At 41.1% G+C, this 15,592-nt stretch overlaps 2 protein-coding genes across 2 annotated transcripts; both read left to right on the plus strand.

Annotated features, from left to right (window-relative positions):
- The first annotated feature begins 881 nt into the window (after nt 1-881).
- LOC134178016 (uncharacterized) lies at nt 882-2,143 on the plus strand. The gene has a single exon (XM_062644796.1). The coding sequence runs from the start codon at nt 931-933 to the stop codon at nt 2,089-2,091; it is 1,161 nt and encodes a 386-aa protein (XP_062500780.1). The 5' UTR covers nt 882-930; the 3' UTR covers nt 2,092-2,143.
- Nucleotides 2,144-7,622: 5,479 nt separating this feature from the next.
- On the plus strand, nt 7,623-14,691 carry LOC134178018 (uncharacterized). Its single transcript, XM_062644797.1, has 22 exons — nt 7,623-7,674; nt 7,737-7,778; nt 7,837-7,973; nt 8,062-8,280; nt 8,339-8,476; nt 8,562-8,707; nt 8,782-8,831; nt 9,454-9,760; nt 9,822-9,996; nt 10,140-10,268; nt 10,333-10,590; nt 10,749-10,978; nt 11,045-11,160; nt 11,230-11,378; nt 11,452-11,562; nt 11,628-12,121; nt 12,188-12,382; nt 12,440-12,503; nt 12,556-13,288; nt 13,361-14,086; nt 14,145-14,276; nt 14,333-14,691. Exons 1-22 carry the CDS (start codon nt 7,629-7,631, stop codon nt 14,566-14,568), a joined length of 4,833 nt encoding a protein of 1,610 aa, XP_062500781.1. The 5' UTR covers nt 7,623-7,628; the 3' UTR covers nt 14,569-14,691.
- The last annotated feature ends 901 nt before the right edge of the window (nt 14,692-15,592 follow it).

Here is a 15,592-nt window from a genome sequence, read left to right on the forward strand (position 1 = left end):
ATACGTTTCTGCTGTGCAATCGTTTGTCGTAAAAACTGGCTTAGACGATGGTTGCCGATTGCATATAAGAAACGTGTCTTCTGGTGATAAATGTGTAAGTAAAGGCATCTTGCTATAGTAAACACGCCCGTCTAATTAGATAATGCAGTAAGCAATCCCGTGACAGCATACCGCGCTGTTTAACCCGAAGCGGAGCCCTCAACTCTGGTTACAGTAGAGATATTGTCGACCAAAGACTAGACGGATGTATCTAGTTAGCGCACGCATAGGTTCGCTGTTCTGATCATAAATAGCAATAAACTACTAAAACAGTTACAAGACAAAGTACAGTTGCATCGATATATGCATCGTTGTCATTGTCATAATCCATTTCTTCCTAGATAGAGTGCTGATTGCAATACGAGCCGAATCTGTCGAGGATTAATTGTTGTTACAGTCTGGTATGTTGCTAGACAAGGTGTTTCCGCTCATAATTAGCTAGAGAGCATATGCTTGTGCGTGCTTGTTTAATTTGTGCGCAGCAGTCGGTGTTGTGGAGGAAAATAGTGGTAAGATTTAAGGCCTAGTACATGTAGCTGAAGTGTAACTGTAACATTTCCCTTGTTTCGTAGGATTCCTCTGCAGTGTTGTAGTCGGTTTTTGCGTGTACACTAGATCTGTGCGTGTTGTCGCGGCCATAAACGTTCCGTGTTGTAGGATGACCAAATCAATAATGCAACTTATTTATTACGCACGTCATAGGGTTCTGTCATAGAGCGAATAATTACATTCAAGCTGCATACCAGACGAAGGTTACATGTAATCTAGTGCTTCATTGTACACAGTAGTGACACCAACTCTAACCCGACAACCAATTATCGCCACTTAGTGCCAAACTTTGCCGTTACCGTTCGGCGCCTAGATGTGCTAGAGATTCCTGGTAACCTTACGATGAGCACTGACGGACTGGGAGCTAGCGGCGTTACTAATTTCGACGACATCATTCACTACAGTAACGTGTGGGAAGACCACGCTCTTCTCGAAACTGCATTAGACGTCAACGCGGACGACGACGTTTTGTCTGTTGCGAGCGCCGGAGACAACATTTTCAATCTACTGCTCATGGAACCTCGTTCTCTCACAGCCATCGACATGAGTAGAGCTCAGATTGCAGTGTTAGAACTCAAAATGGCGGCTATACGACACCTGCCGTCGCATGGCGACTTCTTGACGATTCTCGGATTGCAGGGAAAACCGGAAGAACGAGTTGCCGTATACAACAATTTAGAGCCCTTTCTCCCGTTGTCGTGTTCTAATTATTTCAATTACCATCCGTCTGTTGTTGTGGAGGGAATCGTCTCATCGGGTCTCCTAGAGAAGTTGGTTGCAGGGTATACTCGGGATGTCGTTTCTACAGCGGTCAGCAGCTCGGAGCTCGATGCTCTGTTTGACGAGGAAAACGTGGAGGAGCAAGCCCGGCTATTCCGGTCGTTTCCTCTCGACAAGATGAAGCAAGATTTCCTCGAATTCTTCTCGTACGACCGATTCGTTGGGAGTAATCGCAGTGAGAAGGAGTTGGAAAACGTGGAAGATCTCGATTTCAGTGAAAACTTGTGGTTCCGTCTGATACACGTCATCACCACGATTCCGGCGCGTAAAAATTTCTACCTCTCTTGGTTGCTGCGCGGACCGGACGTCGCTCACCACACCGTTCCGCCCTACCTCCACGAAAAAAATTTCAATCGCCTCCGATCATTGTTGGATAGAGTGACCGTTGTGACCGACACTCTCGAAAACCATCTGAAACAGAGCAATGATCCGTCGTCCTACAACAAGATCAATTTGTCTGATGTGTTTGAATATAGGAGTGAGGAGGATTGTCACGCTCTGTTTCATCTTGTTGTGGCCAGATGTCGACCTGGAGGACGGTTGGTCTACTGGGATCTCTTCACGCCTCATAGAGCGCCTGAAACGCTCCTAGAGAGCCAACTGCTCAAGCCCGTTCCTGGGATGGAAGATCGACTTCACAAGAAAGACAGAATGTTCTTCTACATCTCTTTTCACGTGCATGCAGTAAAATCCGGTGTGTTTAATGAAGTAGACATTTGCTGAATGTATGTGGTGTTTCTATAGTCAGCATGCAGCCCATTTAATCAATTTATTGCCGAGCGTAGCGAGGCTTCTAATCTGAGTGCACAACAAAAATGGGCGTGGTCCTATATGGCTTTCCATCGAGCTTTTGGTGTGTGTGTGTGTGTGTGTGTGTGTGTGTGTGTGTGTGTGTGTGTGTGTGTGTGTGTGTGTGTGTGTGTGTGTGTGTGTGTGTGTACACACACACAAATCTCAAATTTCTCCTCTCCATGACCACGCTTCATGATAGGACCTGCCTTAAAAATCATTTCCGTGTCTGACTACAGATGAGTCTAAGAACGATTCGTGCAAGTGACCAAATGGCGAAGAAACTGCTTCATGAAGTTCCGCCGCCCCATCGTTTTGCATTGTAGCTAGGGACTGTGTGTACTTGACAGCCAAGAAACACCTTTAGGAGCTGAATGCCACCTATAGTCAACTATTCACACGTCCCATACTTACAGTATGATCAATCCTTTACACTGTGCTGCATCTAACACTGGTGATAGTCAATGTTTGCTGTTACAACGGAACTGAGTGCATACCTAGACTGTACATTTCAATTGTCTTGATCACGATCTCAAAACGACGACTACCTATACCAGGCCTTTAGACGTAATCTAAACTACTAGGAAGTTTGCATGTTTACTTCCATGACAGCTAGGGTTTCAACAAATACGTATTGTCTAGCTAGGACTCGGCGTTTCAGTAGACGGTCTGAAAACTCCGTTGGACGTGTGAGTAACACGTTAACTAGTTGTAGGGTATCCGTAGGCGCCTCGCGTTCGTGAGTAACACGTCCAACGGAGTTTTCAGACCGTCTACTGAAACGCCGAGTCCTAGCTAGACAATACGTATTTGTTGAAACCCTAGCTGTCATGGAAGTAAACATGCAAACTTCCTAGTAGTTTAGATTACGTCTAAAGGCCTGGTATAGGTAGTCGTCGTTTTGCGATCGTGATCAAGACAATTGAAATGTACAGTCTAGGTGCATAGAAATTGATATCAGCAAACATTGACTATCAACAGTGTTAGATGCAGCACAGTGTAGTAAAGGATTGATTGTAGTATGGGACGTGTGATAGTTGACTGTAGGTGGCATTCAACTCCTGAAGGTGTTTCTTGGTTGTCAAGTACATACAATCCCTAGCTATAATACAAAGGATGGGGCAACGGAAGTTCATGAAGCTTTTTTCGTCGCCGTTTGCTCACTTAAACGAATCTTTCTAAGACTCATCTGTAGTCGGACACGGAAGCGATTTTTTAAGGTAGGTCCTATCATGAAACATGGTCGTGGGGAGGAGAAATTTGAGATTTTTGTACACACACACACACACACACACACACACACACACACACACACACACACACACACACACACACACACACACACACACACACACACACCAAAAGCTCGATAGAGAGCCATATAGGACCACGCCCCTTTCTGTTGTGCGACCCGGACTAGAAGCCTCGCTAGGCTGAACAACTATAGCTATTCATTACTTCTGAAAGCATACAACATCACATCCACTGGCACGCTAATTAACACCAGCCAGAACAACCAGCGCATTCCCTGCATTCAAACTGTCCATCCCCCCAATCAGGGGTAGCGTGGCATGGGCTAGATGGGGCTATAGCTCCCCATCATTTGTAGGTGTGGTCATAAAAGTTCTGGACTGTAAATATGTGTGAGGACCAAAGTTGTTTAGGGTATATACACCACCCTTCTTCCAGTCTGGCTCTGCCATTATTCTACTGTATCAGTCAATTACAAGCCAATAAAAGTGGGCGTGTCCCACAGCATAATAAAGTTTAGCCCCCATTTCTGACGTCACGTTACACCCTGCCCCAATGTACACCTACAACCATCCATGCCATCATTACCTAGTTATTATAGTATTTCTAAGTATGTCAATAAAGATAACTGTAATAATAGAGAAAGGTGGGATAGGCTACTCGAGACAATGTATCGCACACTTGCACTTACTAGAAATCAGCACTAAATTCCTAGATGCAAAAAAATTTCAAGACGATTGACTTGACTACTAAAACTAATTAAAAATAAATACTAAATAAATATTAGATGCAATTAATTAAAATATATAAATAAAAACAATTTGAGACGTAGCTAACCCTCGTTTGCCGACGTGGTCTTGTCTAGAGTGTCATTACTCGTAAACAATACAAAAATCTCAAAAAGGCGATTTCGTCGAGATTACAGAATTGATCACTAGAAAACAAACGCGATATTATAATTAAGATAACTTGACCATACCTCAGTGAGTCATCATATAGTCATCTGATCGAGATCTCGTTTGGCGTTAACCACGCATGCGCGTACGGCATGTATCAACTGCACAATAGAGCCAGTGGCGTGGCATGAGCTCAATTGGGCTATAAAATTTGGAAGTGATGCTTGTGTACTCACTGTTTGGAAACCCGTTCTTGACGCTACTGCAAATTCAAGTACGACGTTGGCTTTTCCATGCGTCACGTGCTAGTCACGTGTGTCGTGCATTGCGAAGCAACTCTGTTCGTCATGCGTTAGTGTGTGTATGTGTGTGTGTGTGTGTGTGTGTGTGTGTGTGTGTGTGTGTGTGTGTGTGTGTGTGTGTGCGTGTGTGTGTGTGCGTGTGTGTGTGTGTGTGTGTGTGTGTGTGTGTGTGTGTGCGCGTGTGTGCCACTATGTGCGTGCGTGTCTGTCTGTGTCTGTCTGTCTGCCAATACATATATTTCAAACAGCAAACTTTAATGCATATCAGCAAAAAGCAAAAAAGTGAAGTTTGCAAGCTACATGAAAATTCACATATGTACATGTAGCAGCTATAACATTATGCTACTACCCAGCTTTCAGCCAACTAATGGCTGAAAAACTGGGTGCTGCTAGAGTCCAGTTTAAATTCTTCAGTTGCACAGAGTGCCAACGCTTTTCTTCTGATGATGCTGGCATTACATCTTTGCAGTTGGATTGCAAATCTTTTCCTCCAAAAATCTAAGAATTCTGGAGGATTGGGTCGACTAAATTCATCTGACGACTGCTCTGCCAACTTTTGAAAGAACTTCCATGCCTTTTCGCACCATCTTCTGTAGTACTCCAAGCTCAAAGAAATCAGGGAAACAGACGTGCCACCATGAAGTCTCTCTTTCTTGTATCTGCAGTTCTTTCTCTCTTCTTGCCGCTTGGCTGCTGCTCCATCAATCTCAGCTGATTTGGGGAAGGTATCTGAGCTCCAAGGGTGAGCTAGTGCAATATCTACTTTGACATTAGCCCTTGAAGCTGAGTCAAACACCACAAGATCGGGTCTACAATCAGAGCTAGAATGAAGAAGTCTTGGTTCTCGCTTGAAGTGTGCATGTATGTCTTGAAGGCAATCTCCCCAAGTAACAGCAACGGTGTCATGGGACCAAACTGGCCCCTTCGCCTGTTTTGCAGGTCAGCAGGTAATAACCACTGTTGTCCAGCTGAGCGCCACAGTTACATGATCCAGACGAATCAGACAGAGGAATGGGCATCCCCAGACGAAGACGAGTCGCCAAACAGAAATCGTAAATAGAGAGTGCGAACTCTTGGTCGGTTGGTAAGGTAGACAACTAGGCACCTGCGCTCTTGCCCCGGACAGATCTCAGTTGTGCAGCGTCACATGCTGTAGCAGCACTGGACAAAAGATTCTCTGAATTGACTCGAGCTTTGCATTTGGAAAGCTGAAACTGCAATTTACCAACACCTGACAAACAATTGCTGAAAGACATGTCATTCGGGAGACATTCAGACAAAACCCTACCAATTGGACCATCTGATGATTTGACGAAACTATTGATAGATGGTAATATAGATTGAAAACAAAAGGGGCAATTCGACAGCTGCATGAGCCCAAGACGCCACAAATGCAGGGCGAGAAACAGATGCTAAAGATGTCAAGCCAAAATCCTCTCATATTGATTGGAAGAGAAATTTGCTGCCAGGTGTTGTAAGGCAGTGAATCATAGCCTATAAGACGACAAAAGGTTGAGCGTGCTTGCGAATCATGAATAGTTGTGGCTGGGACCAGAGGTCAGGGCGAACATTTCTTGCCAAATTGTTCAGTCTTGGGACATGACACTTACATAGCAATAGGTTGGTAGCCTGGGCATCATCCAATTTCAAGAGCTGGTTACACAAGTTGGATCCAGACTGAGCCGTTTCATAACAAACAGAAGTGACATAAGGCAATGTTCCAATTGAAGTTCCTAGGAAGAGGCAACCTTCGAACTTGACAGGAATATGTCTGTCTGTCTGTGTGTCTGTCTGTCTGTGTGTCTGTCTGTGTGTCTGTCTGAGTGTGTGTGTGTGTGTGTGTGTGTGTGTGTGTGTGTGTGTGTGTGCATGTGTGTGTGTGTGTGTGTGTGTGTGTGTGTGTGTGTGTGTGTGTGTGTGTGTGTGTGTGTGTGTGTGTGTGTGTGTGTGTGTGTGTGTGTGTGTGTGTGTGTGTGTGTGTGTGTGTGTGTGTGTGTGTGTGTGTGTGTCTACGTGTGTCTACCAACCATAATTTGATTATCAAGTAGGCGTGTCTTGTGTTGTGACTTCAAGTTAATTGATCCTCCCTCATTTCAAGAAGCCACGCATGCCTTTGAGGCCACTGTTCTTCAGTAATTATATATGTTTTTACAAAAGTGGTCTCTGTCTACATAACAGGATGGTGACAGTAGTCTGAATATCACAATTTGATCAGGATAGATAAGATCAAAATACCTGGAAGATAGAAATCGAGTGATCAAAAATGTAAAAAGACGTGTGTTGTGCTTAACATATGTGTAAACAATCTGTCAGTGTTACTGCTGTGTTTTCGAAATTAGTCTGTTAGATAAACAATGGTAGGCTATGGCAGAACAGACAGACAGACAGACAGACAGATATCATTATTGTACTTAACCTTAGATCTACAGCCAATAAATGTTCGTGTGTTTATCTAATGACTAAACTACATGCCTATGTGACGTATAAGTACACTGACAGAGCTGTGCATAGAAATTAAATGTCCGCCTCTGTAATAACTAAAATTTTAGACCACATTGTTTGCTGCTGTTAGTAAATGTCTTTTATTAGTAGCCTTGGAATTTGTTGTTCTTTGACCAATCTTTGGTGTTCAGGTCGTTTGCAAGAGAGTAATGGCTTAAGTAGCACATGCTGAGTTTGTACTCACCATTTTTGTGCTGCAAGCATGTTGACAGAGAAGCATCTTGGAACGGACTGTGATTGACCTAAGCCGAAAAGCAGCAACTGCCATTTGACAACTCTTCTGGCAGTACTTGGAGCAGTAGCCACCTCTACTAGTATTGGGAGGTCATGGCCTCCTCAGACCCATGGGTAGTGATGTTACTGGAATGATGTTCACAGCAGTTTGACTGCTTGTTTTTGAATTGATTACCATATTATGTCACTCCTACTGCAATGTAATGAATGGGCTCTTCGTTGACAAATGATTGTTAACTCTGACACATCTTTGTGTTAGTTCAGTATGCAATAGCACACATCAGCTATGAGGGTGCTGCTACTCCTGCTGTGCATCTCTTCTACTTTGTCTAGTAAACATTAGCCAATGTGTTTTTGTTCATGATTATCTATACGTATGTATATTTGCTTTTAGAGTCAGTCAATGAACCTACTGAAGACTCTCGAACTACATCATGTATTGCTGTTGAATACTTATTATAACAAAGTCGTGTTAATTATTTACGGACACATAGGCAAGTCGTATGTGTACAATGTGACTACACATTCAGTGATTGGTATACCAGGAGTTGAGACTGGAATTGGTGACCTTACAATTGAAATGAGAGTGAAGTTGTCTTTGTCTAATGACAAGCCATTAGCTCGTCTGAAGGTGTGACTTGGATGTGTGTGTTTAGTGTGATGTCTTTGTCAAATTAAGATTTAGATTAGGATAATAAGAATGGTATTATGTGTCGTAGATTCTTGATTGCCGGATGTTGGTTGTTAATCAACCAAGCAGTTCGGTTCTTTGCGATGAGTTGGTCAAGCGTGATTTGTTGTTTGAGTATGACAGTGGTCGTGCGGGCAAGATTTTTGCCAAGAGTGACGAACGTGAAGAGATACTAAATGTGAAACGAGGAATCATTAGCATGTTTCAAGTGTCACAGATGCCAGAAGGCATTCATAACCACTTGGAGGTTATAACTTTGAAAACTATTGTAAGCATTATGAAACATATGCCTCTTGTGATTACAGACCGGCATTCTTGGCAGATGTCCCGTGACTCTGGTTAGCTCTAAAACTGAGGAGGGTGATATCATCACGAAAGAAACTGACACGCGTTTGTGTTATCCACGTTCAATCTCTCTTCATAACCAACTTCGACGTAATCTGGTACTGTACAGTACTACAAAAAAAATTGAAATCAAATGGATTTGCATTTTGTGTTATGTCTCTTGTTATGTTACATTTTCATCAGGAGCAGGAAGCACTTTTTGACTATAGTTGGCTGATGGCCAGTTACAAATTCAATACCAAAGGAGTTATGATCAAATGTGAAATTGCTCAAGAACAAGCATTTTCAGGTTTGGGTAAACAGGCAGGATCATCTCATGGCGTTATGCGGTATGGCTAACTACAGTATATATGTAGTACGTTTTTGTTTTCAGCTGATCATTGTATTACATGTTTCTTTCTAGGCAAGAAACATTTCTGACAGAGGAGATGGCTGAGGAATGTTTGTCAAGAGGTAAACTCAAGAATAACTTGTATTTAGATACGATTAGATATATTTGTCTATGCAATATCATTGATTAATGATCTCACAGCTGTAGTGAAACTGCTGCTTGTCCAATTTATCATAGGTAGTAAATGGAGGTCTATTATACTGTCTAAGCTATTAGGTGCCATATCCATTGGATTAGATTGATAAATTAATTAATGGTTGAGCGAATGAATGGGGTACTGTATGTAATTAGAAGTAAGACAAAATGGTCATTTTGTTGTAAGTAATATGTAAATTGTGTGTGTGTGTGTGTGTGTGTGTGTGTGTGTGTGTGTGTGTGTGTGTGTGTGTGCGTGTGTGTGTGTGTGCACGTGTGTGCGTGCATGTGTGTGTGTGTGTGTGTGTGTGTGTGTGTGTGTGTGTGTGTGTGTGTGTGTGTGTGTGTGTGTGTGTGTGTGTGTGTGTGTGTGTTGTGTCATAGTATCGGCCGGCATGTTCTGTTGTTTATCACAATATTGAATAGTTTCACTTGCTGGTTTGGTTATTTATCAATATCTTAGGTACACACAACTAACATCAACAGCAAATGCACATTTGCTAGTTATTGCTATAACAGTTTACTGAATGGCTTTTGTTTGTTATGCAGCGTATGATGTGAGTTCTTATAAAGAGACTTCCATTACGTTCAGCAGCATTAGTAGTGATGCCATTTCTCCAAGTGACAGTTGTATATCTGAAGTTGAGACCCATTTTATTGATCTATCTAATGCTGAAGCAAAGGCTATCCCAGAGCTGTTTACTTGGCTAATTGATTCGTTGGAAAAATGCTCATACTCAGATCTTGTTAAATTGTGGGAGTCGCATGTTGACTGTCTTGATATGTCTGATGTTGATCATAAGAGAAATCTACTACAAGATGCTGTTTTGGAATCCAACAAGTCATCCAAGAATCAGTATGCTTTAGAACACTTCACTTTCAGTGTAATCGTTTTGAATTTTGTCATTTGTTGTCAGTATGTTTTTATTGGATGCTTTGCCGAATGTTCATACTGATGCAGCATTGCGTCTGATTGCAGCTCAAGTAACATCTAACTGTCTTAGTGATGCAAGATATGTGTTGATGACTAACCAATTGATCGAATGGTCATCAAGTGGGACAGATGCATGTCTAATACTCACGTATATTCTGGTCAGTCATTATGAGTCTTGCTTAGCCAGACACTTTCTCGCCGTGTCATATTTCTGCGTGGTGGGAACGGGTCTGGCTACTCGAGGCTAGTAATTTATGTGTAAAAGAAAGAGATTGAAGCAACATGTTTTACTACCTTATAGGACATGGCAAAGACTATTACAGACTCAACTTGGACTAATCGCATAATGAGTACATATGCCACTCTGGGTGCTGTTGTTGACATTGCCCTAAAGTTTCCTGATAAGAAATGCTTGTCTCTTATTAAAACGGTAAAGCAACTGTTCATGTACATTGTTTTATGTAGTGATGTTGCCTTCATTTATTTGCTTGCAGTCATCTGAATTTCTCACCACAAAACTTGATGAATATGTTGATGCCATTCCTAATGACTACAACAAGCAATCTGATGATGCTTCGAACAAGGAAAATTGGGAGAATGCAATCAGTACTATAATAGCATTGGGCAATGCAGGAGTTCCCAGCACCATACCATCTTTACAGAAAGCTATTAAAGAGAAGAAGCTGCAGTCCGATGGTCGTGTTTCTGCTGTTTATGCTCTCAGGGGAGCAGGTTTCAGGACACCAGATATGGTGAGTTGCATATTAAATGTACCTGTCAAACAGCACACAGGATGAAATAGTAGAGTCATAACAGGCTTGGAGGGTCTCAGACAATTACAGTGTTGTGTACAATAAAATAAATTAATTTTCTAGAACTCTTTCTACGACATTGTGTCTTTATTCTGTAGGTTAGAAGTATTCTTATAGACATTGTTACTAAAGAACAAGACGTTGAACTTCGTATGGTCGCGTTTTCTGTCTTTATGGAACTTCTCGAAGCACGAGGTGCTCCACCAGTCAACATGTGGAAGAAACTTATGCCTGTTTTGATGAAACAAGAAGACCTTAACTTAAAGAGTTTTATCTGCACTTACCTGTTAAGTGTGGACAATACAAAATCTCCAGCTTGGACAAATGGGTAAATGTGTGTTCTTCGTTATCATCGAGTCTTGTGTTGCTACATGATTTTTATTGTTGTCTCAAGTCGATATGCAGCCAACTGGCTGCTGCGTAAAGTTGGAGTCCTTTTTCCATGTATGGCTGTTGTTATGAGCAAGGGAAGCTTCTTGTCTATACATAGTAATGGCTACTTTTCAGCTGGTATGGAAGTCTTGCTACCACCAGAGTGTGTCAATCTTAACATATGATATTAATCTTTCTGTGATTTAGCTGATTTGTTGAGATCAAATATACCAAATGATGCATTTGGTTTTGATTATTCTTTTCACATGATGCGAAGTGGACCTAGTTGGCTGCCACGTTCCCTCATGAGCAAATCTGCTATGAACTTGTTTGGTTACAACTTTGACTTGTTTAAGGTAGATCTGTTTTTGGAATGAGAATGTAACAATAATTGTATTACTGTGGTTGAGGATTTTCTATTTTGCCTAGATCTATTCTCGTGCTACTGGTATGGATCGACTGTTACGTCATCTGTTCGGTCCTACAGGCTATGCTCAAATGGATACACGTTTTATGGGTCCTAGTGGTTTGCAACAAAGTGTATGTACTGAGTCCTTGCTGACAATTTGTGATATTTAAATGACTGACAATTCTTGTCTATATAGGGAGAATTTAGGATGGATGTGACCGAGGAAGACATGAGTACGTTTACCAGTCTAGATTGGATGGGGTACACAAGAGTCTGGGGCCATCGAGAGCAGAACTGGTACATGAGGACTTTGTATAGTTCACGCCTTACGTCTCTACGTGATTACATAGCTAACACAGACTTTAGAAATATGGGTTATGAAGACGTCAAAAAAATTCTTCCAGAGATGGTCAAATATATTAGATCAATACTTGCTGGCAGATTTGACTTAGATCCACAGACCATCGATTTTATGAAAACAATTCAAGTTCTCAACAAAGAATTTGTTTTCCCCACATTTACTGGTTTGCCTATCAAAGTGCAATCGAGATCATTTGCACACTTGGGGTTGAAGGCAGAAGTAAATGTCAGTGTCATCACAAAATCCTTGGTAAAGAGGATGGTTGACATGATCTATAGATCCACAGAGGATGATTGGAAATTGGACTTGTATTCTAAAATGAAGACCAGGTGAGTTGTCTGAAGGGCACATTGGGTTAATTTGTCTTCATTCTATTTCTGTCTGCTATGTTGCAGGTTTACTGTGTCGGATGAAGTTCAAACTTTTGTTGATGCTATTGATATACAGCCTCGTCTTGTCTTTTGTGCTAACATAAGTGCTGACAACAAGCTCGGCGTTAATGCAACAATGTTTCATAATGGAACTGTTGTTGTCAAGCCAATGATCGGTTTGAACAATCCCAACATAAAAAACGTTCTATTCAATGCTACGTAAGTTATTGAGACTTTCTTATTTACTGTAGTTCAGTACACCATTCTGTTTTCTAGATACAATCAATATATACAAGTGGGAAATTATTCTAGAAAACTTGGAATTTCAAAAACGAACTCGGTATCAATGTTTACTTTTGTTGTGTTGTTGAAGTTTTATTATTTGTGTGTAGACATCACTGGTGGAGCCACTGTGTTTGTATGATATGGGATTTTGTATGCATGCCAATGTGTCTTATGCAAATGTCACAGGCATCAGTCAAGCTCCTTATTTCTTATTTGCTGGACCAATGAACTTTTCTGTATCACTGGAACGTATTTACCGTGGAGAAGAGCAACCTACAATTGTTGTGTATAACATCACAGATCTCTCCCACATATTTTCTGGCTCTGGAAATGTCTCTATGGTTGTCAAACCAGTTGGTACTAATCAGGGTACAAACATGTATGTGGCATGGTATAATTCAGAGGACAGTAGGATGAAGATAGTTGAATTAAGAGCAGTCAATCCTACACGTGAAATGTATGGCCGTTTCTCTAACGATCTCAACAAATGGTTTGATGTCGAAGGCAATCTGACAATGACCACGCCCACTCTTAATGCTACATTGCACGGGAGAGTGAACTATACTAACAGTAATATAACTTTGTCATTTGTACGCCATGGACCATCAGCTGAAACTCTTTTGAAAGTTCCTGATAAATTTGTACTCCAAGCAACTCGGTCACTGATAAAGTACAGATATAGTCACGCACAACTAATGTGGTATGTTAATGGAGGTGACAAACCACAATGGCTACGTCTCGAGCTGACTCCAGCGGGTGTTGCTGCCAATGTCAAAGTACAGTCTAGTCTGTCTCGTCCGTTTGCGTTCCCATTTTTTATTCCTCCAATAAGCACAATACGTAAGATTATCTAATTGTGACTTTTGCTAGTTAGTGTGTGTTGGTGTATGATGTATTGTGTTTTTATTTTAGCGACATGCCACGTGTTTGGCAATAGTAAAACAACTCTGATAACGTTTGATAGCATGAGACATGAGTTTATGGCTCGTCATGAATGTGAGTATGTGTTGGCTCGTCAGCGCACCGTCAATGATACATTTGCAGTTACCTACGTTGGCAATCAAGTCAAAGTTTACCTTAATGGAACAAGATATACCTTAGATTCATCAGGGCTCATGATTGACCACACAAGAGTTTCTTTACCGTTTGAAGATTACGAGGTTGTCAACGTTCGACATGTAACAACTAATGGACATACGTACACACGTTTTACAGCTTGGGCTGGTGTGAACATTTTCTACACTTCTGGTGGTGTTCAGCTTAGTGTCAATCCATTCTATCGAAATCAGACAACAGGTTGGTGTGGCAATGCAAACTACGATCGTTCACATGTTGATGAAATGATAATGCCCAATGGTGAATCCACAATGTCAGCGGAGAACTTCATTGAAAGCTGGAAAGTAGATACAATGTGCATGTTGCCCAAATATGAGATGCCGGCTGTCAGAGAGCCATCAAAATCAGATCTGATGGCATGCAAGAATATGTTGTTGACTGTTCTTAAAGCTGGTCATATTCACACTGATGTGTATCATTTCTACAATACATGTGTGCATGATGCTACACTGGGCATTAATCCCAAAGTAAGCATCCGTGCTTACCTGCTGGCTACTCATGCCAAAGAGATTGACGTTGAAAGTACTGAATTGTAACGTTTTAGATTTTGTATTGTTTTAGAATTTATGTTTGTTGTTAGGTTGTGAGTATGGGGCATGGAGCAACTGGACTGGCTGTCATGATGGAGAAGAGGAACGAACACGAGAACTGAAACGGAATTTGCTGGCAGTTCCGTGCACTCGAACTAAAGAAACTCGTCCTTGTTTGGAGGGTTTGTTATTGTGTTGTTGATGTTGTAGTTGTTTTGCTGTATGATCGTCTGTTTAGCTCCTGCTTGTCGTGATGCTACCAAGCAGATTGTTTACATAACACAAGGAGAGAAGAAGATATGCAGGAGTGTTCATCCTACTTTATATTGTCCCGGAACGTGTTCATCAGTTGAAGAGGAGGGAATTCATGAATTTACATGCATTAAAATTGGTGAACCAGGTAGCAAGTTTGACAATGCAAGTCCAGTATTTTTGCCTTACACTGCTGTTGTGGAATGTCACGAAGAAGAGTGACTGTGAGAACATGGTTACTGTCTTGCTTTGTTTGTGTGTCTTGTCAATCAAAGTTTTACAGACTGTAATGCTCTGATGTATCTTTATGGTGTGAGTTAAGAATTGAACTCGTGATGCAATGAACATGTGCTCTGAGTGTTCAACAGATCAGTTAAGGGATCAGATTATAGACATAAAACCATATTCATCTGTTATTATGATACAGTGTACTGTCAAATGATAGAATAACGTAATAATAGAGACTTGTGTTGGGAGCCTTGCAAGTTTTATAGGTCAATGTTGCCAGAGATTTGGTACTACCGAGACTTGCTTGGGTTAGTTGAGGTCTTGTTGCTGCTGCTTTCTCTCTTTGCTACTGTGTTGTTTTCTATTAGTACACAACATAATACTCCAGTCAAATTCATAGGTTTATGAATGAATATAAATGATTTGGAATGATTATATGTTTGGGTCTGTGTGTGGATCAGAACCCTTATCAGTTTGAACACATATGATAACTCAAAAAGATTCTACACTCATCTTCTTTAACTTGTATTATAAAATCTAGATATATCTTAACAAATATTGTATTATAAATGATCATTCAATGTGTGTATACATTTTTGGGAAAAAACCCTATGTATAACGGCGATTGAGCCAACCCAACATAATAGCTCACTAGCAACTATTATTAATGCAAATAGTGGCGTGTTGTCGATTTTGTGTTTTTCATTTTACTTGCAACCCAAGCAGTTGCAGTCATATGTATGATAATGAAAAATTATTTGACAGAATTGATGTAGTTAGTTCTTCAATGCCATCCCTATTTACTATTTGTGTTTTGTTCGTTGAACAGTTGTTGGGCATGCTTATGGTATGTGTGGAAATGAAACTATTGATATTCAGATTTCAGTTTGGTTGCTTTGGCAGCCGGGCCTTGCTCTTACTATGAAATGTTAGCGTCATTGTCACGATTTCATTATTTTATCAGTTTCTGGTGTTTAGCAAGCCAACCTATGGGATTATCTCTTCTTATTTGTCTGAA

This window comes from Corticium candelabrum, chromosome 4 (genome assembly GCF_963422355.1).
Source record: "Corticium candelabrum chromosome 4, ooCorCand1.1, whole genome shotgun sequence".
Lineage (NCBI taxonomy): Eukaryota > Metazoa > Porifera > Homoscleromorpha > Homosclerophorida > Plakinidae > Corticium > Corticium candelabrum.